Below are 25,776 nucleotides of genomic sequence, written 5' to 3' on the forward strand. Positions count from 1 at the left end.
TGGGAACAAACACACTGTTATTTAAACTGCTCAAACAGTTTTTGTTTTGTTTTGTTTTGAGACAGGGTCTTGCTCTGTCATCCAGGCTGGGGTGCAGTGGTGCAATCACAGCTCACTGTGGCCTCAACCTCCTGGCTCAAGCAATCCTCCTGCCTCAGTCTCCCCTGTAGTTGAAACCACAGGTGCACACCACCACACCCAGCCATTTTTCTAATATTTTGTAGAGATGGGGTCTCACTTTGTTAGCCAAGCTGGTCTTGAACTCCTGGGTTCATGTGATCTGTCCTCCTCGGCCTCCCAAAATGCTGGGATTACAGGTGTGAGTCACCGCACCCAGGCTATCAAGAAGCATTTTTACAAAGCATTCAGTGTCCTTCGCATGATACTCACAGAGCCTCAGAAAGAATACCTAGGATAGACCCCAGGTTGGTTCTTCCTGGAGCAGAGCATTGCAGAGTAGTCTGCAGACTGTGAGGCTCTCCTTATACCTGGAGGGCTTGTAAAATGCAGATTCCTGGGCCCCATCCCACTGAATATGATCCTCTGGGACCAGGATCCCAGGAATCTGATTTTTGAAGTTGTCCCTCTTGTACCTTTCAAATTTGAGAACCATGGTCTCAGCGATGGAGAGATGGCCTCAGATGAGCCCTGGGATCCTGGGGCTGCCTGCCACCACATGACTCAGCTTTCACAAGCGCTGAGCCATGAGAACTGCAAAATGGGTCAGATGACAGCCAGACCCTCCCATCGATGCAACCCCCATTTAAAGCATACGCCCAAATTCAGAGACCATGAGTTTAATGAGGGTTGGGCCCTCCTCAACATTAGGAGGTTGGTCAGGCTGGGGGAAGGGCAAGGCCTCTGATTGTGTGCATCTGCAGGGGTTGTGTCAGCAGAGAGGAGCACAGAGAAACTCCACCCGGGGGAGCACGGCTGGTGCGAGTTGGAAACCATCCCATCCCCAGGCGCCCCATGGGCCTGGGCTCACTCCTGCACACTGTCCTTTCTTACAAGCTCTCTGAAGCCTCAGCTGCAACTGAGAGCTGAACCCAGGTCCCCAAAAACCCAGAGGGCAGGGCCAGCTGACATGGTCTGTCTGGCAACAGCTGCAGTCAGTCCCCGCATGGTTCTCTGCTCCCCTCCCTCCACCCAGTCTGCCTTTCACAGCCTCCCAGAGCTTTCCTCCTTGCTCTTGGCTGGAATGGATTTAAACAATTTCATCTCTCATGGCAGGTGCCCCCGCCCCCCCGCCATGGCCCAGTCTGGAGTCTAAGGGTAACGTTAATTCCCGGATTAGCTCCAGAAACGGGGGTCATAAACCCATACCAAAGGCTCAACCTTTTAAAGAATCAGTTAGCATGGTCTAAAAGAACTTTCTTTTTGTTTGTTTGTTTGTTTTTGTTTTTAAGAGACAGGGTCTTGCTCTGTCACCCAGGCTGGAGTGCAGTGGTGCCATCATAGCTCACTATAGCCTTAAATTCCTGGGCTCCAGCAATCCTCCTGCCTCAGCCTCTCAAAATGCTGGGATTACAGGCATGAGCCACCACACCCAGCCCTAAAAGAAACTTTAGTTCTCAGCCTCCAATAGCTTTCCTAATCCTCCATCCCCCAAAGTAGTGGGCATAGAGGGCCTGACAGAAGGAGAGTGTGGCTGGCTCAGTTCAGCCATCCCTGCTGCAGGAGGAGCAGCTCAGAGCCCAGAGGCATCTGTAGAAGGAAAGACTGACAGCTCTTGGCAAGCCTTGGCCCTTGGCCCCACCGAACTTCAGTGGGTGCTGGTGCAGTTAACCTGCTGAGAGTTCCTTCTCGGCACTGGTGGTTCATGATGTTATTCTTCCTATACAGATGTCCCTGGGCTTCAGTAGGACTTGGAGGGTTCCCCTAGCACCAAAGAGTAAAGAACGAAAAGTTGGGAATGATCCATGGAGAGCATTCTCTGGTGCATCATCATGCCCCCATCCTTTCCCTACAGGGGTGCTTGGTGTCTTCCACCCAGCTGAGCTGCCCAGTGCCCTCTCTGGAGACCCTTGTCAGCCAGTTGTAAATCTCTCCCAGCCTCCGGCAAGATCATTTCTGCCCTTGAATGATCACCAGGGAGGTGTTGACTAAATCTGCTGATGCCTACCTTTAGCCCCACTCTCCTTCCCAAGTTTAGGCCCCTTAACAACCAGGATGAAAACACGTATGTGAATTGCCTGGATTCTCAGCAGTGTCATGGCAGCTCACAGTCAAGACGACCTTGAGGATCACTGGAGCTCATGCAGTCCTGCTAGCCCCTACACCTACTCATGTGGGCAGATGAGGCCTTGGTCCTGGGGAGCTGGGTCAGAAGGCAGGCAGGGATGCCACAAATACCTTCATCTTCCAGGGAAGTAGAGGGAACAGGAGTGTCTGACTACCTCAGCCTGGGGACCTTAGCTCCTCTTCTCACTATCAGCAGAGAGCTGTTACTGAACAGTGAAAGGGGAGGGCTTCTTTGTCGATCCCATCATACCTCTGACCTTTTGGTCCTCCTGCAGATGCTCCAGTGGCTTTGACCGCTATCGCCAGGAATGGATGGACTATGGCTGTGCACAGGAGGTGAGAAGCATAAGTATCGGCTGCAACTCCTGTGCCAGGTGGTAGGGAATAGGAGGGAAGCCGGTAGAGCCCGCTCCTGCAAACTCCTCTCAAGGTGGCATTAGCTCTTGGCAATATCCTCCCCTCTATCTGAGATTTCTTTTCCAGACTGCCCTGAGACAATCAGACCCACTTTGGAAGGTTTCAGAGGGCTCTGTGGGTCTCTGAGGCAAGCATTCTGATGCCTTGGCCTTAAGTGGGCAGCTCTCAAGGAATTCTTTTGGTGCCTGCAGAGGGGATGTTAGCCATGGCCTCAGCCACTGCTGGATCCTCTGGGAGACTGTGCACCTGCTGATGTTAATGACACACCTGCTGAGCCTCTGGTCCTCTGGCTTTTGAGGAAGGCAGTCATTCTGGGAGTAAGGAGGGTGGTTCCGGGCACCTTCTTTTTAGAATCTCATCCAGGTTCCTTCTGGCTGCAAGAATTTTCCAGTACACTCAACACTAATTCTGGATGGAAAGCATCCTATTCTCACACCATAGACTAACACAGATGGGTCTATTCATCTGTGCCCTCTTTTTTTTTTTTTTTTGCCCCCTCCCTTTATCTCTTCTTGCAAAGCAAGCATGCTGCATGTGCCAAGCATGTGACTGTGAGTTGCCCTACCCTCGCTTTCATTTAGGCTGACCCAGAAGCTGGGGCCATTGCCCCCATTGATCAGAGGGGAAAATGGGGGCTCAGAGAAGTTTAATGAATTGGCCTGCATCTCGCAACTAGAAGGTGATGGGCCCAGCATTTAAATATCAACTCTCCAGACCCCATGGCCATGCACTCACCATGGTCTATTTATTAGTCTGAGTCTGGGCTTAAAAAAAAATCCTGTCCAGCCGCCTACTTCTGAAGTTAGCTGTTGGTGACTGTTCAGATTTGCTCTATTTAGTTAAGATTGGCATCTCAGCTCCTTCCTTGAGGAAGGATTTTAAGCAGCTGACAGATAAATTGCCCTGTAAGATAAGATGCTTTCAGGATGAAGGGAAAGGTGTAAATGCATTCAGGACACAGCACTGGCTCTCTCCTGCAGGCAGAGGGCAGGACGTGCGAGGACTTCCAGGATGAGTACCACAACTCAGCCTCCCCTGACACTCCCTTCAGCCCCTATGATGGAGACCTCACCACTACCTCCTCCTCCCTCTTCATCGACAGCCTTACCACAGAAGGTAAGTCCTGAGCCCAGGTGGGGAGCAGAGAGGAGGCCAGGAAGGAGAGCTACCCCTCTGGGGCCCCCTCTCTCTCCCTCTCAGCGATGATCTTATGGGATGGGAACTGCCCCATCCTTTTATAGCTAAGGGGGCCTGAAGTTCAGACAGTTTAGGTCACTTGCTGGTGAGAAGCAGAGCCAGATTCAGAACTTGAACTCTACTCCTGGGCTCTAACCACTGTGCTGGCCCACATCAGGGCTACAGACAGAATTCACTGTGAAGAAGGGAAAAATTAATATCCCAGCCCAGTGCCAGGTATTTTATATAACTTATCTCCGCTAATCTTAATAGCAGTCCTCACAGAACCTGAAAAGGCTCATCCCTGTAGCAGATATGAACTCAATCCATACACTCAGGTGTGAGAGAAAGGCTGCCTTGTTTTTCTGTAAGTTCCCCCAGCTTCTCACTTTCAGGCCCTGGAGTGATGGATGGGGAATTCCACCTCAGCTGTCCATCCACCTGACTATTCAGGTCTGGCTGTCCAGAGACTTCCCTGCTCCTGGAGTGATGGATGGGGAATTCCACCTCAGCTGTCCATCCACCCTGACTATTCAGGTCTGGCTGTCCAGGGGCTTCCCTGCTACCTGGAGGCCTGGGGGTCTTGGTTGAAGCTGCCAGATGTCCATCCCCCTGAAGGTACCAGGCAGTGTCCCAGGAAGCCTTGTGCAGGCTCCTCCGGTCCTAGGCCTCAAATCTCTTCCCTTTCTCCCATGCCCCCTCCAGGATTCTGTAGCTATGTCTGAGACATTCCTCTCCTTTATCCTTTTTCAATACCCTGCATCTCAGCCAGGCACAGTGGCTCACACCTGTAATCCCAGCACTTTGGGAGGCTGAGGTGGGCGAATCACTGGGTTCGAGACCAGCCTGGCCAACACGGTAAAACCCCCATCTCTACTAAAAATACAAAAATTGGCTGGGTGCAGTGGTTCACGCTTGTAATCCCAGCACTTTGGGAGGCCGAGGTGGGTGGATCATGAGGTCAGGAGTTTGAGACTAGCCTGGCCAACACAGTGAAACCCCATCTCTACTAAAAATACAAAAATTAACTGAGCGTGGTGGTAGGTGCCTATAATCCCAGCTACTTGGGAGGCTGAGGCTGGAGAATCGCTTGAACCTGGGAGGCGGAGGTTGCAGTGAGCCGAGATTATGCCACTGCACTCCAGCCTGGGCGACAAAGCTAGACTCCATCTCAATTAAAAAAAAAAAAAAAAAAAAAAAAAATTAGTCAGGCATGGTGGTGGGCGCCTGTAGTCCCAGCTACTCAGGAGGGTGAGACAGGAGAATTGCTTGCACCTGGGAGGTAGAGATTGCAGTGAGCCAAGATCATGCCACTGCCCTCCAGCCTCGGTGGCAGGGTAAGACCCTGTCTCAAAACAAAACAAATCAAAACAAAACCCCGCATCCAGCTTTGAAAGCCCCTTCCCCTTAGGCTAAGACTGAAAGACTTGTGGGTTCTTTATAGCCTCCCCTGAACCAAATATCTGCTTGAAAGGAATAATGGTAAGAAGGAAAGGAAAGAAGAAAAAAGTTAGTATTTTAAAACATTATTCAGCCACTATTTTCTTCCCCCTCTAACCCTATGTTAGGATTTCTTTTTTTTTTTAAGACAGGGTCTCACTGTTGCCCAGGCTGGAGTACAGTGGTGTAATCATGGCTCACTGCAGCTCCCAACTCCTGGGCTCAAGCAATCCTCCCACCTCAGCCTCCCAAGCAGCTGGGACTGCAGGCATGTGCCACCATATCTGGCTAATTAAAAAAATTTTTTTTGTAGAGATGAGGTCTCACTATGTTGCCCAGGCTGATCTCAAACTTCTGGGCTCAGGCGATCCTCCTGCCTCAACCTCTAAAAGTGCCAGGATTATAGGCGTAAGCCCCCATGCCTGGCCCACAGTCCTTTCTTATAGATAAAGAAAGAGGGTCATAAAAGGGCAAAGTAGGTTACTCAAGGTTATGTGAGGGGTAAGTGGTGAGATGTTCTTTCCACAGTGTCCCCTTTCTTTTTTCTTTAGATCTAGTCTCACTCTGTCACCCAGGCTGGAGTGCAGTGGTATAATCTCAGCTCACTGCAACCTCTGCCTCCCAGGTTCAAGCAATTCTCCCACCTCAGCCTCCGAAGTAGCTGGAACTACAGGCGCACACCACCACACCCGGCTAATTTCTGTATTTTTAGTAGAGATGGGGTTTCGCCATGTTGGCCAGGCTGGTCTCAAACTCCTGACCTCGTGATCCACCCACCTTGGCCTCCCAAAGTGCTGGGATTACAGGCGTGAGCCACCGAGCCTGGTGTGTCCCCTGCCTTTCCTAGAAAACTAGAGAACAAGGGCAGGGACCCATGGACCTGGCTGGGGGGAAGTTGTGGAGGAGAATGAATGAATGATAGAAAGCACCAGCATTTTTGGGGACCAACTCTATGCCCGGTAGGGTGCTAAAGTGGCATGTAAATTAATATTCAGTCCTCCCAACAATCCTGGATCTTGACACTGTTATATCCCTGTTTTATAAAGGAGACACTAAGGCTCAGAGAGGCAGATGACTTTCCCAAGGTCACACAGCCAAGAAGGGATAGAGTCAGGTTTCATCTAGCTCCAAAAGCAGAGATCTTTCCCCTCAACCCCATTGCCTCTCTTGGTGCTGAAAGAAATGGAAAAGGCTCTATGTGAATTCAGGGTCAGGGTAGAGTAGCAAAATGTGGGAAAGTGAGGCAGATTCCGACAGCTCCCATTACTCTGAAGTTGCTCCGGAATAACAAGGAGCTGGCACTGAGAGCAGAGCACGTGGTGCTGCTGCAGGGGATTCAGTGAAAAAGAAGTAGAAGCTGGGAGAGAAGGCTCATGTCTGTAATCCCAACACTTTGGGGGGCTCAGGCAGGCGGATCACTTGAGCTCAGGAGTTCAAGACCAGCCTGGGCAACATGGCAAAACTATGTCTCTACCAAAAATCAAAAATTAGCCGGGCGTGGTGGCACTCATGTGTAATCCCAGCTACTTAGGAAGCTGACGTGGGAGGATCACCTGAGCCTGGGAGGTTGAGGCTGCAGTGAGCTATGATTGTGCCACTGCACTCTAGCCTGGGTGACAAAGTGAAACACTGTCTCAAAAAAAGAAAAAGAAAGAAAGTAAAAAGAAAAGAAAAGAAAAAGAAGCAGAAAGAAACTTTGCTTTTTGGGGAGTTGGTGACTGAGTCCAGGGGTAACCTTCCAGTCAGAGAAAGCTCCTCTTACAAGGAGGTAGTCCCTGTTTAGTTACCACCAGTTAACCCCCTAGGCTTACTGAGGGCATGTTCTGAGCCCAGCACTGGGCCAGGAGGGCTGCAAACACACCCTGCCGCATCCAGAGGGTTTAGCCAGACAGTGCCTGGTGGAGCCACAGTGTCAGAGGCTAGAAGGGGGGCTGTGGTGGCATGGGGAGCCCAGGGCACGCCGCTTGGGGGCCAAGCCTAAATCCTGACTTATTACTGAGCCCCCTGGGCTGTCCTCCAGCCCACCACGTAGGTCCTCTGTCCTACAGAGGTAGTGAGTTCTGTTTGCCAGTTTTATGATCTGTGTGCATCCCCTGCCAGCTCAGGACTGGGTCTCACTTCTATGTTTTGTGTAATGGTTCCCAACAGAAAACATTCATTAGAGTAAAAAGTGAAGACAGTTAGGGCTCTATGTCCTTCCAGTCCTGGAAGAGGTGGCAAAGATTCTGAAGTTACATCTGTAAGAGAAAAAACTTTTTGGAGGGTGGTACGAGATCTTGCTATGTTACCCAGGCTGGACTTGAACTCCTGGGCTCAAGGATCCTCCCGCCTCAACCTACTGAGTAGCTGCAGGTACATGCCATTGTGCCTGGTTTATAAGAAAAAACATTTTTAATGATGACTTCCCCTGACATGCCCAAGTTGCAAGGCATCTTGGCAGGACAGCTTGAGTCACTCACCTGCCTGTGTGGTTACAGCCCACACAGGGAGACTCACAGAGGCAGGCGTGGGATAGTCTTTCCCGTCCATTCTATGAGGGTACAGGCTCCAACAGGGAGATGTGAACGAAGGGACCCAGCAGGGGCCTGCCTGGGCAGGACAGAGGTAGAAAGCAGCAGGGCAGGAGGAGCGGGAGACATGGGGGCTGGATTTAAGAGCTGTTCACTCGCAATCAAACGCTACTCACTTAAATGAACCAGAAGACCTCTGAGTGGCAAGTAGCTGTCACAAAGCCCATGCATTTTATTCCAAAGAGAGACAGGCACTCACCCAGAACAACTGTGTGCAGAAGGGCTTATCTTATAAGCAACAGAACAGAACACCTTGATAGCCACAAGAAGTGACAACTAACAACAGAAAACGACCACTCATTTGATCAACATTGCATGCATTGCTTCCTGCGTGAGTTCTCATGTGATCCATTAACTCAGGAGCCAATGTACATGACATGGAGCCCCAGCAAGATGGTAGCTGGGAACCAGCCCTTGGTGAGTGGGAGGGAGGCTGTGTGGGCACAGTGTGACCACCTTCAGTCACTCTGGGAGGGACTGGCAGTGGGTGGCACTGTGTCCTTTTGTCTGCCAGTGGTAGGTACAGACTGGGCTATAACTGATTTTCAGTGGTCTAGATTTGCAACAAGTTGATTCAAATCAAGTTAATTTTCCCAGTGATATTTAAGTTACTTTGCTTAGTTTTGATGAATCAATTCATTATTTTCAATCTGCAGTAACAAAATAGATTCAAAGTTATGTTTAAATACCTTGTTAGGCCAGGTGAGGTGGCTCTCGCCTGTAACCCCAGTGCTTTGAGAGGCTGAGGTAAGAGGATTGCTTGAGCCTAGGAGTTGGAGACCAGCCTGGGCAACACAGTGAGATCTCATCTCAAAAAAATATTTTTTAATTAGCCAGGTGCAGCTACTCGGGAGGCTGAGGTGGGATGGCCACTTGAGTTCAGGAGGTCGGGGCTGCAGTGAGCTGTGATTGTACCACTGCACTCCAGACCGTGTGATGGAGCAAGACCTCTCTCCATAAATAAATAAATAAATAAATAAATAGATAAATAAATAAATAAATAAAGTTCAGGTGCTTAGGGCAAGAATCTTCAGTCATTTCCAGCATTCTCCTGACATGAAACTCTTGCTTTTCTTTCCCCATAAAAATCTGCATGGGAAGGAATCATAGGAAGGGTGGACCCTGGAAACTTACTTAGAAAGCCACAGGCGACAGGTCTCGAGGTATAGACAAAACGTGGGTTGGGACTGTCTCCTACACAGTGCAGTCCCAGGGAGTCTCCAAGCTGACCTCACCTTGTGACACACACAGTCCCTCTTCAGACCTATACTCAGCTCTCTATTGCCCCGCAGAAGAACGTGCACAGCCTCCTATTGCTCTCCTGGCAGCCGGCCCTCCACTCCCAGCCTCATCCCTCACCAGCCTCCGCTCATATACTCCCCACCCTCCAGCTACACTCAACTGCTGTGTGATGTTGAGCAAGTCTCCTCCCCTCTCTGAGCCTCAGTTTCCTTACCTCTAAAATGAAAGTTTGGGCTGAACCTCCCTAAAGTCCCATCTGGACTCAGAGTGACAAAGGCCGTAATGAGTCCACTAATCTTGCTCCTTCTGTCCTCTCTCTTTGAAGATGACACCAAGTCGAATCCCTATGCAGGAGGAGATGGTGAGTACAGAACTACCTGCCCTCAGCGTCAGACCCAGCGCCTCTTGGACCCACCCCAGAAGAGGGTGCAGCAGTTGCCTGCACTATTTTTATGAGTGCGGAGAGGGAGCAACTGCAGCCTGAGCATCCCAGACCTTCTGCTGGGTGGGGAGGCAGGGGTGCTTCTGGGTACAGGTGCTCTAGATTGAAGGAACATGTCTACCCGACATTTCTCATCTCAGCCATGAACCTCCTGTGGTTCTTCTCTTGGCTCTCTGCCCTTGAATATTCACTGCCCAGAAAGGAGTGGGAGGAGGGGAAGGACTGAGCCAGGGCAGGCATGGGTGGGGCCTGTGGCCATCCCTCCGATCCCCATGGGCTCATAGTCAGCGAGGGGTGGAGAGCAGCTTCTTTCCTCACTCAGGCTGGCAGAGGACATAAAATGGTCCACTACAATTTTTGCAGGGTGCCAGAAGGTGGGACTCCCTGCAGCCTCCTAGGATTACCTAGAAGGATAATCTCCTTTCTGAGGGTGGGAGCTGCCCCCACCTCCCCTGCCCTTTGCCCAGAGCCAGCTCAGGCCTTTGTTGCAACCTGTGCAAGAGTAGAGATGAAAGTGCCTTCCAACTCCAGGGCTGGAGATTGTCATCTGGGCTTCCAGCAGGAGAGGAAAGATTATTAATGCAGCACAGTGTGATGGTGTCCCCCAGCAGAGATGGAGCCATTGCTCCTCCATAGGCAGTGGGTGTGAGTGTGTGTGTGTGTGTGTGTTGTGGGGGTGGCTGGGCCATAATCCCCTCACTGTGCACCATGTGCTCATCAGCAGAAGCCCTCATCATCAAATCATCAGAGCCACTGCAGGCTGCGGGCTGACTGCCATCCAGGTCAGGGGAGGTTCACTTGGGGCATTTCACCTCAGTTCTCCCACCTGTTGGCAGACAGAGGCCCTAGCCATGCCCTGGAGTGCCCCAGGATAGTTTCTCTCCTGGGTGTCCTCTGCTTACAGAGTGCAGAGTAGAGCAAAGGGGATGGGGAGGACAATGATTTTGAGTGCATGCAACATCCCATTAAAACTCACCACCCCTAGCTGCCTTCCAACCCACCCACTAGCTGTGTAGGAAGAATGCAACATTTTTGTTGCCAGCCTGCTCATCTGTCTTCTCTACCTCATTATCTCCACATTCCTTTAGGATAGGGTAAAGAGGCAAATAGCCACCCCAGGTAGTGTCAGGCAACTAGGTTTTTTAGTGGTGGGCACTGAATTTGTGTGTCTGTGGGGAAATCACTTAACCTCTCTGTTATTTCCATTACCTCAATCATGCACGAAAGGGGTTGAGCTTCCAGCTCTGTGGAAAATACTCTCTCCCTCTGGGATGTATTTCAAATGCCTAGGATGTTCTCAGAGAGTGCCTGTTGGCTTATTAGCTTCCAGAGGACCTACATCATTCCATATACTTTCTTGGAGCTTCTCTGACGGGCCTGCCAGTTTTTTTGTTTTGTTCGAGATGGAGTCTCACTCTGTCGCCCATGCTGGAGTGCAGTGTCACGATCTCGGCTCACTGCAACCTCTGCCTCCTAGGTTCAAGCTATTCTCCTGCCTCAGCCTCCTGAGTAGCTGGGACTACAGGCGTGTGCCACCACACCTGGCTAATTTTTGTATTTTTAGGAGAGATGGGGTTTCACCATGTTGGCCAGGCTGGTCTTGAAATCCTGACCTCAGGTGATCCGCCTGCCTTGGCCTCCTAAAGTGCTGGGATTAGAGGAGTGAGCCATCACGGCCAGCCCCTGCCAGTTTTTCTAAAAGCTGAGGACACAGAGTTGAATAAGACATCATCCTTGCCCTCCAAGAGGTCACAATCTGGGAGTGGACAGTGATAGGAAAAACTATGGTCATTTGCCATCATAATAGCTAATACTTATTGAAGTCATCCAAAATGGGAGACATGGTCCTCAGTGCTTGACATGAATCATGTCATTTTAACCTTCACAATAACCCCATTAGGTGGGTATTATTATCCTTGTTCAACAGAAGTGATAATGAAGACAGAGAAAGGTTAGATAATTTGCACAAGGTCACACAGCTAGTAAGTGGCAGAGCATAGATTTCAACCCAGGCAGCCAGATTTCAGATCCCAAACTCTTAACCCTCAGATGCCCTTTGTGAATTCCTTAATAGCACTTATGTAGTGGCACAGATATCAGAGAGAACTTCTCTTATGATCCTTATTAGACATTTGGGGCAACTTTTAGGTGATTTTGGAAAACTACCCAGATGGTGTCAAGCACAACATGAATGCCTTACTCATAATGATTCCAACTCCCACCCAACGTCTTCCTGTATTTGATACGTGGACCCAAAGGCTCTGTCGGCTTTCATCTCTGAGACTTTGTTAGAACCCAAGACCCGATGGTTCCACCTTCCCTGCTCCCCTGCAGCCCCTGCCTGCCCTAATGATCTCTCCACAGGCCTTCAGAACAACCTGTCCCCCAAGACAAAGGGCACCCCTGTGCACCTGGGCACCATCGTGGGCATTGTGCTGGCAGTCCTCCTCGTGGCGGCCATCATCCTGGCTGGAATTTACATCAATGGCCACCCCACATCCAACGCTGCGCTCTTCTTCATCGAGGTCCGTGTCATCTGTGGCCGCAGGGCTGGCTGCCATCTGCTTCTGCATCAGCGTCTCCTGGGCCATTTGTTCCCTGCCTCTCCCCTTCTCCCTCTCCCCTGCCACATACCTGAGAAGACCTCATCCACCCCATCCTAACACATTTCGAGATAGCTGGTGCCCATTAAGTCCTGCACCCTGAGAAATCAGCACCTCAGAACTCCCTCGGCCCTCCTGTCCTGTGGAACAACCCCTCTGCTTTTGTTCCCCCATTCGTGAAATCAGAAAAGAATCCTCGGAGGAAAGAAAGAAGGCCACAGTGCCACACAGTGCCCATCTAGTGGCTGTGCAGCCTATCTCTAGTGATTTATGGTCTCATGCCCAAATGCCAGGCTCAGTTCTTACTCAAAGCCATGATGGAACCAGGGTCTCTGCCTCTTTTGCCTACTGATACCTGCCTTTAAGGTTAAAATTGAGGGACACGTGAAGTGGCTCCTTCCTAAGATCCTAGCACTTTGAGAAACCGAGGCAGGATTACTTGAGCACAGGAGTTTAGAGACTAACCTGAGCAACAGAGCAAGACTCTGTCTCTACAAAAATTTTAAAAATTATCCCAGCATGGTGGCAGGCACCTGTGGTCCCAGCCACTTGGGAAGCTGAGGTGGGAGGATCCCTTGAGCCCAGTGGTTTGAGGCTGCAGTGAGCCCTGATCATACCACTGCACTCCAACCTGGGCGATAGAGGAGACCCCATCTCTAAAATAAAAATGAAATAGACAAGTGAAATAATGATAAGAGCTGCCCTCTGGGAGCTTTAGTTGAGGATGCTAAGTTTTGAACGTCTCAATTCTGAAGAGCCAGCCTGAGGGGCAGCATGGGATGTGAGGCTCAGCCTCCTTCACTTGGGGCCGCAGAGCTCAGCAGCTCCTGCCCCCAATCCTCCACTTCTGGCTTCTAAAGTTCCCCACAGGGTGCAGCAGTGGTGCCTCTGTGACCCTAGTCTCCTCCACATGGGTCACGAGCCCACCAGCCTCATTACCCACAGGCCTAGGTCGTTCCCCCAATTTCTTTTTCTTTTTCTTTTTTTTGAGATGGAATCTTGCTCTGCCACCCAGGCTAGAGTGCAGTGGCGTAATCTCAGCTCGCTGCAACCTCTGCCGACCGGGTTCAAGCGATTCTCCTGCCTCAGCCTCCCGAGTAGCTGGGATTACAGGCACGTGCCACCACACCCAGTTAATTTTTGTATTTTTAGTAGAGACGGGGTTTCAGCATCTTGGCCAGGCTGGTCTTGAACTCCTGACCTCCTGATCCACCTGTCTCAGCCTCCCAAAGTGCTGAGATTCCAGGTGTGAGCCACCGTGCCCGGCCCTAATTCCCCAGTTTCTTAGGAAGCTTAGCCATTCTGAAGTCTTAGCCTACCTGGGTAACACCTGGGAACTGCAGATCCCCAGGCCACAGGGATTCTGATAGGGCAGGTCTAAGGCAGGCCCAGGAATCTGCATTTTATTTATTTATATTTGAGAGTCTCACTCTGTCACCAAGGCTGGAGTGCAGTGGCACAATCTTGGCTTACTGAAGCCTCTGCCTCCGGGGTTCAAGCAATTCTGGTGCCTCAACCTTCTGAGTAGTTGGGACTACAGGCTCGTGCCACTACACCCAGCTAATTTTTGTATTTTTAGTAGAGACGGCGTTTCACCATGTTGGCCAGGCTGGTCTTGAGCTCCTGGCCTCAAGTGATCTGCCTACCCTGGCCTCCCAAAGTGCTGGGATCACAGGCATGAGCCTCCGCACAGGCCAGAATCTGTATTTCAATAAGCCCCCTGTTGATTCTGATGTGGACCCTGTGCTACCTTGGAGGCTTATCTTGGCATTTCCAGATCCTGAGGCATCATTCCAGCCATCTCTGAGCCACTTCCTCACATTGCAGTCCCAGGTCTCCACTTGGTGTATTGCTGAATCTTTTAGCTATGAGTTCTACAGACCACGCGGTGAAAGATAACGTGTCCTCCTTCCACACTCTAGCTTCCGGCAGGTTTCCCAGTGGTTGGGGGATCACAGCAGGGAACATTTTAGGGAGAGGGTCCCTGAAGCTCAGTTGTGTGGCTCCTGGTAGGCCCCAAGTGCCCCAGGGCCCTTGTAAGAGAGAGCCTTGGTTGGCTCTGTCACTCACGAGTGTGGGGTCCCCATAGTGGGAGCATGCCCGCTGACTTTGCCTCTGTGCCTTCTGCAGCGTAGACCTCACCACTGGCCAGCCATGAAGTTTCGCAGCCACCCCGACCATTCCACCTATGCAGAGGTGGAGCCCTCGGGCCATGAGAAGGAGGGCTTCATGGAGGCTGAGCAGTGCTGAGAACACCAGATCTCCCTTGTGAAGACTTTGAGACCACAGAAAAGACAGTTAAAGCAAAGAAGAGAAGTGACTTTTCCTGGCCTTTCCCAGCATGCCCTGGGCTGAGATGAGATGGTGGTTTATGGCTCCAGAGCTGCTGCTCGCTTCGTCAGCAAGCCCCGGATGTTGAAGAGGGGGCCAAAAAACAACCAGATGGATTTTTTATAGGAACAATAACCTAATCTCATCCTGTTTTGATGCAAGGGTTCTCTTCTGGATATTGTAACCATGAAACAGCAGAAGAACTAACATAACTAACTCCATTTTTGTTTAAGGGGCCTTTACCTATTCCTGCACCTAGGCTAGGATAACTTTAGAGCACTGAGATAAAACGCAAAAACAGCAACCATGCCATTTGCAAAACTAACTCTGGGATTAAAGGGGAAGAATGTAAACAGCTAACTATTTTTGTTAAAGATTTATAGGAACGAGGAGGAGGTTTGGTTGTTGTCACATGAGAGACTGTTAGCCAACGACAAGGAAGTTCCGCAAACCTCTCCTGGACCCTTGCTGGTGTCCAGATGTCTACGGTTGTCAGCCCCTTCCTTTCCCCCTGACCTAAACAGAAAAGACAAGGCAAAACCCACATAATTTTAAGACAGTTCTTTAGGACATTAGTCCACCATCTTCTTGGTTTGCTGGCTCTCTGAAATAAAATACCTTTCCTTGCTCCAACTCCTTGTCTCTCAACGTATTGGCTGTCACGCAGCAAGCAGAATGAATTTGGACTCAGTTACAGGCTGTCAATGGTCTGCTCTGTAGCAGTCTCAGAGCCTCCCGACCTGGAGACGGCCGGACAGCCAGATCCCCTGCTCCTGGCCACCTAAAGCCCCTGCATATGACACAGGTTAACTAAAGTCAAGACTGGGGCTGCTGCATTCCAGGGTCCCTAGACTCAAGCTGGTCCTCAGCCAGGTGTGGTGGCTCACACCTGTAATCCCAGCACTTTGGGAGGCTGAGGCAGGCGGATCACCTGAGTTAGGAGTTTGAGACCAGCCTGGCCAACACAATGAAACTGTCTCTACTAAAAATACAAAAAATTAGCTGGGTGTAGTGGCACTTGCCTGTATCCCAGCTACTCAGGAAGCTGAGACACAAGAATCACTTGAACCTGGGAGGCAGAGGTTGCAGTAAGCTCAGATAGCGCCACTGCTTTCCAGCCTGGGTGACAGAGCGAGACTCTGTCTCAAAAAAAAAAAAAAAAAAAAAAAAAAGGCTGATCCTCATGGCTATAGAGTTTAAAGAAGGTGTTCTCTCCATCTGTTAAACACAGTACAGCGGCTCTCAGCCCTTGGGGCATGTTATCATGGGAAGGAAGTAAAATAAGAGGAGAGAAAAGAACTCAAGGGGGAACTGCATTTTTAGGCTTTGCTCTCTTACCTTGCCCTTTCTGCTCAGAACCAATAACTTCTGCATCAAAACATGTTACAGCCTGCATCAAGGGCTTTACCCCAACCTGCGGGCCAGCTTTCTCTGAGCGAGCTTGCTATGCGCAGCCACATTTACCATGTGGGGCTCCCTATTCTGATGGCCTGTTTGGTGCCGAGTTTATTCACTGGCCTGTTCTGGTGTCAGTGCCTGTACATACCTCCAAAGGCAGGACTTGCCTGATAAATATTTTTCCTCCTCTGAACTGGATTTTATAGGCATTAAAGACAAGTCGGGTGGCTCAAGGGCTCCTTGAGACATACCTAGCAGGGAACTGCAGGTGGATTCTGTTGAGCGGCAAAGCGCCTGAGTGGTTGGGACACAGGCAGCTGGCATGGAAGGGATGTTTTTTTGAGAAAGGGACTCACTGTGTCGCCCAGGGCAAGGATGCCCAAATACACCAGGTTGGGGAGGCACCTACCAACCACTTGCTTTCCCTGGAGCCCGCATGTGTCTGTGGGGCGGGGAGGCCTAGGGGTCTACGGCTGCCTGGGATGGGTGTGCACAGTGTGTGAAGTACCTACCACCTTGCCTTGCTAGACTGTCAGTCGGTCGCAGGGCTGGCCACAAGACCCATGTCTCCATCTGGTCACACTCCATAGCTACCCAGTTAACCTGCTCTAAACTTTGGAGAACTCCAGGATCTGTCCAAGAAACGCTTATCTGGCCAAGCATGATGGCTCGTGCCTGTACTCCCAGCACTTTGGGAGGCCAAGGTGGGAGGGTTGCTTGAGCCCAGGGGTTTGAGACCAGCTTGGGCAACAATAACAACAAAAATGCCAGGTGTGGTGGGATGCACCTGTAGTCCCAGCTACTAGGGAGGCTGAGGCAGAAGGATCACTTGAGCCTGGGAGGTTGGGCTGCAGTGGGTCATAATCATCATAGTCATGCCACTGTACTCCAGCCTGGGCGACAGAGTGAGACCCTGTCTCCAAAAAAAAAAAAAAAAAAAAAAAAGAACAGAAAAAGATAATGCTTACATTGTCAGACAATCATCATTAACTCTATGAGATGCTTGGTTCTATTTTTTGGGAGACTTGGTCTAAGTGTTTTGGCTTGAGAAATCTGTAGACCTCTCTTGGTGACACATCTCTAGTACTGTTTGTCATAAACAAACAGGCCGTCTGCCGCCAAATACCTCCACTCTCCATGCCACTGACATCCCATGGGTCAGCCAGGCTTGCTTTGACTGAGGGCGAGGCATCTGGAACTTTCTCTACCTGCACGGGCTAGCAGCAGAGGCCTCTCTGCATCACCACCCCTTCCTCCACTCCTGACATTCTTTCCCTTCAGGGATCCAAAATGGTTGGCCGAGCTCCCAGTAGGGAAACATGTGCTAGAGTTAGGGAGTGGGACAAGTGGTGCCGTCCATGGAATCAGGCCACAACAGGAACTGCCCCACTGGCCATTTGAGATACACACAGGTGGTAGATGCTTTGTTGGTGGGCTGTGCTTCCCTCATCCAGAGAGCTCTGTTACAGCCCACTGTGTCCTTCAGAAGCTTGAAAGGAACCCAAATCTTTGCTGTGCTGTCCTTTTTCTTCCTCTAATTCAGACCCTCCTTCCACCAGCACCCCTCTACCTCCACCCTCAGCTTTTCCTTGCCTGGTTTATGAAGCAGAGCTGAGGCCCCACGTTTCCAACTCTTGATTGTCACTCGCATCCTCACAAAGGATAAACCACGGAGCAACTGGAAAACCATCAGCCAAGTGTTCGGATGAGTCTGGTTATTGGTCCACCTCCGACCAGATTCCCTTACACTTAACTCACTTCTTTCTTTGGCAATGACCCTCGTGATATGTATAAAAGGGTATGACTAAGAAGGGGCTGTGATCTAACATTTATTTGCTGCTATTTTTTACTTTGACTGGGGTGAGCTCTAGATTTTAATTCCAAATGTTCTTCAGAAGCAGCCCCAGCTCATCACTGGGAAAGAACTGCCCCGGCAAACCAGCTAAATTTGAGAGTTTAAATTCCCTGCCCCCAAAACTTCTCACAGAGCTGGGGAGTTGGTGGCAACTTTCCAAGTCAAGGTCTTGCTTAGAAAGTCCTTCACTGCATGACCAGGTGCAGTGGCTCACGCCTGTAGTCCCAGGTACTTGGGAGCCTGAGGCAGGAGGATCGCTTGAGCTCAGGAGTTCAAGGCTGCACAGAGCCATGATCATCCCACTGCATTTGTTTAAAAATAAATTTTTAAAATTTGTGTGTTTCATCAGGGGTCTCCTGTATAGCGTATCTGTGTATGTTTGTGTGTGGGTGTTTGTATACAGCCTTGTCCAATGTTTTTAGCAATAATATACACACACACAGGTATTTTGTTGCTAAAGAGATTGGACAAGGTTGTAGCTGTGCTCAGGCTTCAGCTTGGTTTGTTAAATTAAGAGAGAGATAAACAATGACAAGAGCTGCTGGCCAACCACACTATTCAAAAAGCAAAGTGTCCACCACTAAAGCTGACCATTCATCTGGTTGCAGGCAAGGCTAAGGCTCTCTCTCCTCTAGTTCCTGGAATAGACTCACAGGTTGGCATGAAGCACTGATCAGGGGCTGCACTCAGACTCCCTGGCCATGCGAACCTACACCAGGAAAGTCAGTGTCACAGATACGATGCGGCCAATCTCTGTCTCCAAAAACCTACCTGAATTTAGTGATACAATTAGAAAGATCTGGAGACTGAGGGCACCCAGCCTTTTAAAACACAATGTATTCACGTGTTTAGTGTAAACTGTCTGCATGGATTCTCGGTGTTAATAATAAAAGGAAGCACTCTTTTACAACTCCTGCTGTGTGCCAAATAAAGTGCAAAGGATTTGGGGTGGCATTCTGAAGACCACCACACATACCTTGGTTCTGATGGCTGCTGGACTCCAACTTCTTCACTGAGACATGATCTTGGGAACAGCCTCCAGCTATCTGCTCATCAGAGGTGCTTTCTTTAACCTCCTGCACCACCTCCAAGAGAAACAGCCTAAAAAGAAACGCCAGCTGTTTACTTATATTGGGCCTGTAAATCCCTGGAAGTAAACCCTGTGCATTTTTATCTACTGTCTGAGGACACACAATAAATCTGAGAAAGTCGATGCTGTCACATTTCTGGATGCTTTGCATTTGAACAACTTTAGCCACCTCATTGTGTTTTTATTACTTTGTAGTTTTACTCACAAAACATGGTTTAGCGAACCAAAACAAAGAGAGGAGAAATGTGAACACCTCACAGCCAAAATCAATGATGCTAAAATTCAGGCTCCAAACAAGCCAATTTATAAATAAACAGGCTGTGTCTGTCAAATCAAGAGGAATGTGTTAAGAGAAGACAATGTAAACTGATGGAGAAGGTGCTGAGCTGGACAGGGAGTGGGAAGGTGGGAGCTTGGCCTCAGCCCTGCCCCTGAGTAGCTGGGTGATGTGGGCCAAGTCACTGGACTTCTCTGGGATGGCTTCCACCTCTGTGAAATAGGAGGTACTAGACTAATTGGTCTAAGGTGGGACCTAAGCAATCAGCTGCCTGGTTCTTTCTCAGGTCACACAGCAACTTAGACCAAAGCATGTCTTTCTCTTTCATTATCCTGATAGGGGGACCAAATTGTTCTATCCGGGACTCCCCTGGTTCTAACACACAAAGTCCTGCATCCCAGGAAGCTCCTCAATCCTGGGCACACTGGAATGTTGTAGAACCAAACCGGGTGTTCTCACCTGGTGCAATAACACCAGATGTCCACACTGAAACTTTGCAACAATAAAGGAAGGCATTTGTTTGCAGGACTCCAAGCAAGGAGAATTGGGTGGCTTATGCTTAAGATATGAACTCTTGATGGCTTGTAAGGAATTTTTCTTTTCTTTTTTTTTTTTTTTTAAGAGAGTCTCACTTACTCTGTTGCCCAGGCTGGAGTGCAGTGGTACGATCTCAGCTCACTGCAACTTCTGCCTCCTGGGTTCAAGCAATTCTCCAGCCTCAACTTCCTGAGTAGCTGGGACTACAGGCATGTACCACCACGTCCAGCTAATTTTTGTATTTTTAGTAGAGACAGGTATCACTATGTTGACCAGGCTGGTCTCAAACTCCTGGCCTCAAGTGATCTGCCCACCTTGGCCTCCCGAAGTGCTAGGAGTATAGGCATGAGCCGCTGTGCCCAGCAGCAGGTAAAGATTTTAAAAGGCAGGGGTAAATTTCAGGAAAGCAGACATTACAGGTAAAATCATAAATCAATACATGGAAGCTATATGTTGGTTTAACCTAAAAAGGTCCTCTCAAAGCAGGACCCACAAGTCATAAGGTGGGTTCAAAGATTTTCTGATTTGCAATTGGTTCAGGAGGCAAAGCTTTGTCTAGACATTTGGGATCAGCAGAAAAGAATGTTAGCTCTGGCTCATGGGCATGGCCTCCTCCAGGTCCTTCAGGAAGACATTTAGAACAAATTATAGTCAGAGTCAGTCCTCAGCACCTGCTTACCTGAGGTCTACATGCCAGCGGATCCCTTTGGAGAGGTCTGGGCTTCTGAAAAACAGCTCAGGGACATTAAACGCCTGTGTGCCAGGCACCATTAAGTGACTTGCACACGGTCACACAGCTAGTAAGTTAAGATGTTATCTTTAGTTTCTAGAGGGGAACCAAACATCTCCTGACTCTAACTTCCTTAGCTGTTGTTTTGGACTACTATTACCTTCCTGCTTATCAAGCTGCTTATTTGCTTCTCAGGGCTAGCTAGGATTTCCCTGACAGAACTCAAGATTTTCCTTTATTCCCATGTGTGGGTGTCCACAGCTCCCTCTCCATGTTTGGTCACTCTACCCTTGGCACAGCCCTCCACCCCATTGGCTGAATAAATAATGATTTCAAGCACCTGGAAAGCACTTTAGACTCTAGAACCTTGCTAGTTAAAGTTTGGTCCAGGGCCAGGCACAGTGGCACATGCCCTGTGGTCCGAACTACTCGGGAGGCTTGGGCCCAGGAGTTCGAAGCTTCAGTGAGCCATGATCACACTACTGCCCTCTAGCCTGGGGGACAGGGCAAGACCCTGCTCTAAAAAAAATGTAAATCTGTATAATGAAGTGTGGTCCAGGCCAGGTACAGTGGCTCATACCTGTAATCCTGCTCTCTGGGAGGCCAAGACGGGAGGATGGCTTGAGGCCAGGAGTTCGAAACCAGCATGAGCAACATAGCGAGACCTTATCTCTACAAAAAATAAATAAATAAATAAATAAAATAATAAAGTGTGGTCCAGTCAGGCAGCATTAGCATTCCCTGGGGTTAGCTGGAAATGCGGCACTCAGGCCCCAGACCTACTGAGTCAGAATCTGTATTTGAGCAGCTCCCCGGGTGATTCCTGTGAAGTGCATGAAAGTTTGAGATGCACCATTTAGAAAGCAATTCTACGTACATGATCGCAGCCTGTTGGAGAAGCATCATTTTTCCATTTCCCAGATGAGGAAAATGAGGCTCAGGGAGATGGCTTACCTATTTATTCACTTGATCCACACTCATTAAACGCCTGTGTGCCAGGCACCATTAAGTGACTTGCACAAGGTCACACAGCTAGTAAGCAGAGAAAATCCCCAAGCACAGGTTTTTGGATTCCCATCTGAGGTTGTTGTCTGTGTACCTCAGGGTGTTACCAGAACCACGTGGCCACAGTTTAATATAGAAACAGATTATGAATCATGACAGACAGGCTACTCCAGGCCTGTAGAGATCCTCAAAGAGATGCCTAGGGATGACTTCAGATCCTCGTTCTTGGCTCACAAAACTGTGAGCTTACCATCTATTTATCTGCACAGTCCCAGGAGCTTGAGAATGTCCTAGTTGTTGCTGCCTCCTTCTCATCCCAATGCCCACACTAGCGACCCTCCCACATGAATAATTAGAAGCACTCCTCACAAGCCTTACAGAGCACCAGGCGATGCCTCCATCTGATTTATCTTTTTGGATGGAGGACAATGGATTACTTCCTTCGCCAAGATGGGGCCGGAGGTGCAGCGAGGAAGGAAGGGGTGTAAAATCTTTACGTGAACTGTGAAATCCAAAGAGAAATTTTGTGGGGGATGATTTTTCTGATGTTCATAAAACATTTTTACATTTGGTCCCTAGAGATAGCTAAATTATGCCTACAGTTTTCCACAAAGCTAAAAGCACTGAAAAAAAAAATCACCTGAATATGGGCCAATAAAATTTCATCATATATTCCCAGAGTCTTGAGTTAGAACCTTCCCTTCCAGCTTGCCTTTCCCTTCTTCGGTCTTTCCCCCTCAAAGTTTGTGTGGTTTTGTTTCTTTGTGTTTTGAGACAGGGTCTTGTTCTGTTGCCCAGACTGGAGTGCAGTGGCATGATCTCAGCTCACTATAACCTCCACCTCCCGGCTTCAAGCGATTCTCCTGCCTCACCATCCCGAGTAGCTGGGATTATAGACATGTACCACCACGCCCGGCTAATTTTGTATTTTTAGTAGAGATGGGGTTTCTTCATATTGGTCAGGCTGGTCTCAAACTCCCGACCTCAGGTGATCCACCCTCCTCGGCCTCTCAAAGTGTTGGGATTACAGGCGTGAGCCACTGCACCTGGTCAATTTTTGTATTTGTAGTAAAGATGGGGTTTCTCCATGTTGGCCAGGCTGGTCTTGAACTCCTGGCCTCAAGTGATACACCCACCTCAGCCTCCCAAAGTGCTGGTTTTACAAGCATGAACCATTGTATCCGGCCTTAGATCCCGTTTTTAATTAACAGATGAAGATGCTGCTCTCTTAAGGAACATTAAGTAATTCCAAGAGCACCTCCTCAAGGCCAAAAGGGCAGCCTCCTGCAGGGCTTACCTTCCCCTTCTCAGAGCCTCCCTTTTCTCTCTCTCTTTTTTCTTTTTTTTTTAGAGACAGGGTCTCAGTCTGTTTTCCAGGATTCAGTTCAGTGATGCAATCATGGCTCACTGCAGCCTTGAACTCCTGGGCTCAAGTGATCCTCCCATCCCAGCCTTCCAAGTAGCTGGGACTACAGGTGGGAACCACCATGCCTGGCTAATTATTTTATTTTTTGTAGAGATGGGGTCTTGTTTTTCTTCCCAGGCTGATCTTGAACTCCTGGGCTCAAGCAATCCTCCCATCTCAGTCTCCCAAGTGTTGGGATTACAGGTGTGATCCACCACGCTCGCTCGGCTGCAGCCTCCCCTCTCTGCAGCTGCTGACACCCATCTCTGTTCCCTGGGGCTCTTCTCCCCCAGGCCCATTACAGGCTGAGCAGAATTCTCCCAGCTGTGCTCACTCTTCCCTCTGCCTCTGTAGACAAGCACTTAGCCCTCTTTCACCGTGAAGGAGGAGCCACGACTAACAAAATTAGGAAGAGGTAAACATTACTTACAATCAAAGGTCCTGGTCTACTGACTTTTGGCCTCTGGTATGGTACTGCTGGTGGTGCTGCTGGCAGCTCACATTTACTAGGTGCTTCCTATGTTCCAGGTACATTTTAGGAGATGTGCTTGTATTGTCATCTATGGGGTGGGTGCTATTGCTACCTCTACCCTACACAGGAGGCCACTGGCACAGCACAATAGGGAACTTATTTTTTGTATTTTACTAGAGATAGAGTTTTGCCATATTGCCAAGGCTGGTCTCGAACTCCTGTCCTCAAGTGATCCGTCCAACTCAGTCTCCCAAAGTGCTGGGATTACAGGCATGAGACACCGTGCCCAGCCTGATCTTTAATTTTTTTCTGTAGAGATGGGGTCTCACTGTGTTGCCCAAGCTGAGATTTCTTAAAAAGGGACAGCACAAAATAACACGGGGTTTAGCATCAGTAGGTTTGAGTCCAACCTCAAGCTTCCATAACTTTTGTCAGGAACCTTAAGCAAGTCACTTAACCATCCTGAGTTTGAGTTTCTTAATCTAAAAAAACCAGAGAACTGAAAGATTAGTGTGGCAATGCATCTGAACATATTCTATAAACCAGAATGCTGGACAAATGCTAATCTATTATTGAATTCAGCACTTCATTTCAGCGGAGCTGGGAATTCCATATTTGGAGCCACCTTGACTGGAAATGTCTGAAAAAGCTGCTTCCGGTTGCATGCCTTTTGGGCTCTGTGGGCAGCCATCGCTGAATAAAACTTAACGACGGCATAGAAACCAGGATGGGCCGCTGCAGCATTTGCAAAGACCAGGACTGAATACAGAAGGTCAAACTGGGAAAATGCTGTGAACAGAGAAAGCCGTGGGGGTGGTCCCACGCCAAGTAAGCGTATGAAATCTCAAGCCCAGAAAACAAAACTGCCCATGCCTTCCTATTCCCCAAACCCTTCTTCGAGAAGGATGCAATTCAAAACACTTCCCACTTAACCAACAAGTTTTGTCCTTAAGATCCTAAACTTTAAGAAGCCCTGGAAGGTAAAACGTGTTGACTGTGGAGAGATACCTCTCCGGGACTCTAAAAATCTGTTGGGGGTAGCTGTCTGCTGGTCCCCTCTAGAATTAAGAGTCCTTCAGCGGGCCGGGCGCGGTGGCTCACGCCTGTAATCCCAGCACTTTGGGAAGCCGAGGCGGGCGGATCATCTGAGGCCAGGAGTTCGAGACCACCCTGGCCAACAAGGTGAAACCCCACCTCTACTAAAATACAAAATTAGCCGGGTGTGGTGGCGGGCGCCTGTAATCCCAGCTACTCCGGAGGCCGAGGCAGGAGAATTGCTTGAACCCTGGAGGCGGATGCTGCGGTGGGCAGAGATCACGCCACTGCACCACAGCCTGGGCAACAGAGCAACAGTGTGTCTCAAAAAACAAAACAAAACAGAGTCCTTCAGCAGAGACTGAGGCAGGTGAAGTGCTGAAGCAGGACTCTGGAATTCCCAGTTAGCGAGTGGGCGGCTTTCTCCATCCCTCCCTCCACCGTGGCCCCGGCTCACATGCAAAGCCTCAGCCGTGGGTCCAGAGCTCAGTTCCCACACTAGCAAGGTTTTGTCACTCTTGGTGGGAACCATTCTCCCTTCACCCAGCTTGCGCGGCTAAGGCTCACGCAGCACTGCGCCTGCGCAAGACACGGCCGCGCCCTTTTTTTTTTTTTTTTTTTTTTTAAAACAAGAGGCGCATGCGAGGGGCGGGGCGGCGCCCGGATCGCTCCCTCGCCCCTCCTACCCGGGGCCGGCTTCTGAGCCTGTTCCCCTCCTCCAGCCGCACCGCCACGACCCTGAGTTTAGTGCTTCCAATCAAGTGCATGTTTAGGGTAGAGTCCCAAAATGGGCTGACAGCATGAAAGGGTAGGGACACGTTTATAGCAGCCAGTTTCATCTTCACTCCTGATGGAGATTAGGGTACTAAGTATTATTAGCCCTACCTACTGAGCTTGTGGGAAATAACCATGAACGATGCAACCTTTTAAGATTTTTTTTTTTTTTTTGGAGTTTAACATATTCAAATAAAAGTATGACTCACTAAGCTATTAACAGTCTAGCATGAAATCCTTAAAAAGAATTTCCTGGTTGTCCTACATGGTTCTAGTGAATTGTGTACGTGTATTTGTGGGGGTCAGATGATGTGGAAGATCGGAGATCTGAGTGAGAAGTAGAGATCAATTTTGGAAAAAAGTAAAAATCAAAGAATAGGTCCAACTTGGGGCTGAGGGTGTCTGAGAGGGGTGGGTGTCGTAATCAGCTATGTGGTGGAGCAGTGTAATCACCTGGTGGGTTCACTGTACCCACTCCCCAGAAAAGCCGATTTACTGAGACAGCATTATTGAAATAGACAGAGTTTTAATAAGTACAGAACCAGCGAAATAGAAGACTGGAGTTTTATTATTACTCAAATCAGCCTCCCTGAAAATTTGGAAGCTAGGGTTTTTAAGGATAGTTTGGCAGGCAGGGGGCTAGGGAGTAGGGAATGCTGATTGGTTGGGTCAAGGATGAAATCATAGGGTGTCAGAGCTTGTGTTCTTGTGCTGGGTGAATTCCTGGTTGGGG

General features: G+C 49.4%; 1 protein-coding gene and 1 long non-coding RNA gene across 4 annotated transcripts in view; one reads left to right on the plus strand and one right to left on the minus strand.

Annotated features, from left to right (window-relative positions):
- PLXDC1 (plexin domain containing 1) overlaps window positions 1-15,098 on the plus strand; it is a 91,527-nt gene extending 76,429 nt beyond the window's left edge. For 2 of the 3 annotated variants that reach the window (XM_008012888.3, XM_008012884.3), the window contains exons 10-14: window positions 2,520-2,580; window positions 3,642-3,777; window positions 9,415-9,450; window positions 11,896-12,056; window positions 14,265-15,098. In XM_008012888.3, the coding sequence (XP_008011079.1) occupies window positions 2,520-2,580; window positions 3,642-3,777; window positions 9,415-9,450; window positions 11,896-12,056; window positions 14,265-14,384 (514 nt within the window). In that variant the 3' untranslated portion in view covers window positions 14,385-15,098. The remainder of the gene's footprint in view (window positions 1-2,519; window positions 2,581-3,641; window positions 3,778-9,414; window positions 9,451-11,895; window positions 12,057-14,264) is intronic. The other variant, XM_008012885.3, reaches the window with a different exon arrangement.
- LOC119622097 (uncharacterized) lies at window positions 793-24,965 on the minus strand. Its single transcript, XR_005238694.2, has 5 exons — window positions 24,727-24,965; window positions 20,933-21,024; window positions 18,695-18,819; window positions 2,495-2,609; window positions 793-1,881 (listed from the first exon to the last, which is right to left on the minus strand). It is a non-coding gene; the product is annotated as an uncharacterized lncRNA (long non-coding RNA).
- Window positions 24,966-25,776: the final 811 nt, after the last annotated feature.

The sequence above is a fragment of the Chlorocebus sabaeus genome, chromosome 16 (assembly GCF_047675955.1).
Source record: "Chlorocebus sabaeus isolate Y175 chromosome 16, mChlSab1.0.hap1, whole genome shotgun sequence".
NCBI lineage: Eukaryota > Metazoa > Chordata > Mammalia > Primates > Cercopithecidae > Chlorocebus > Chlorocebus sabaeus.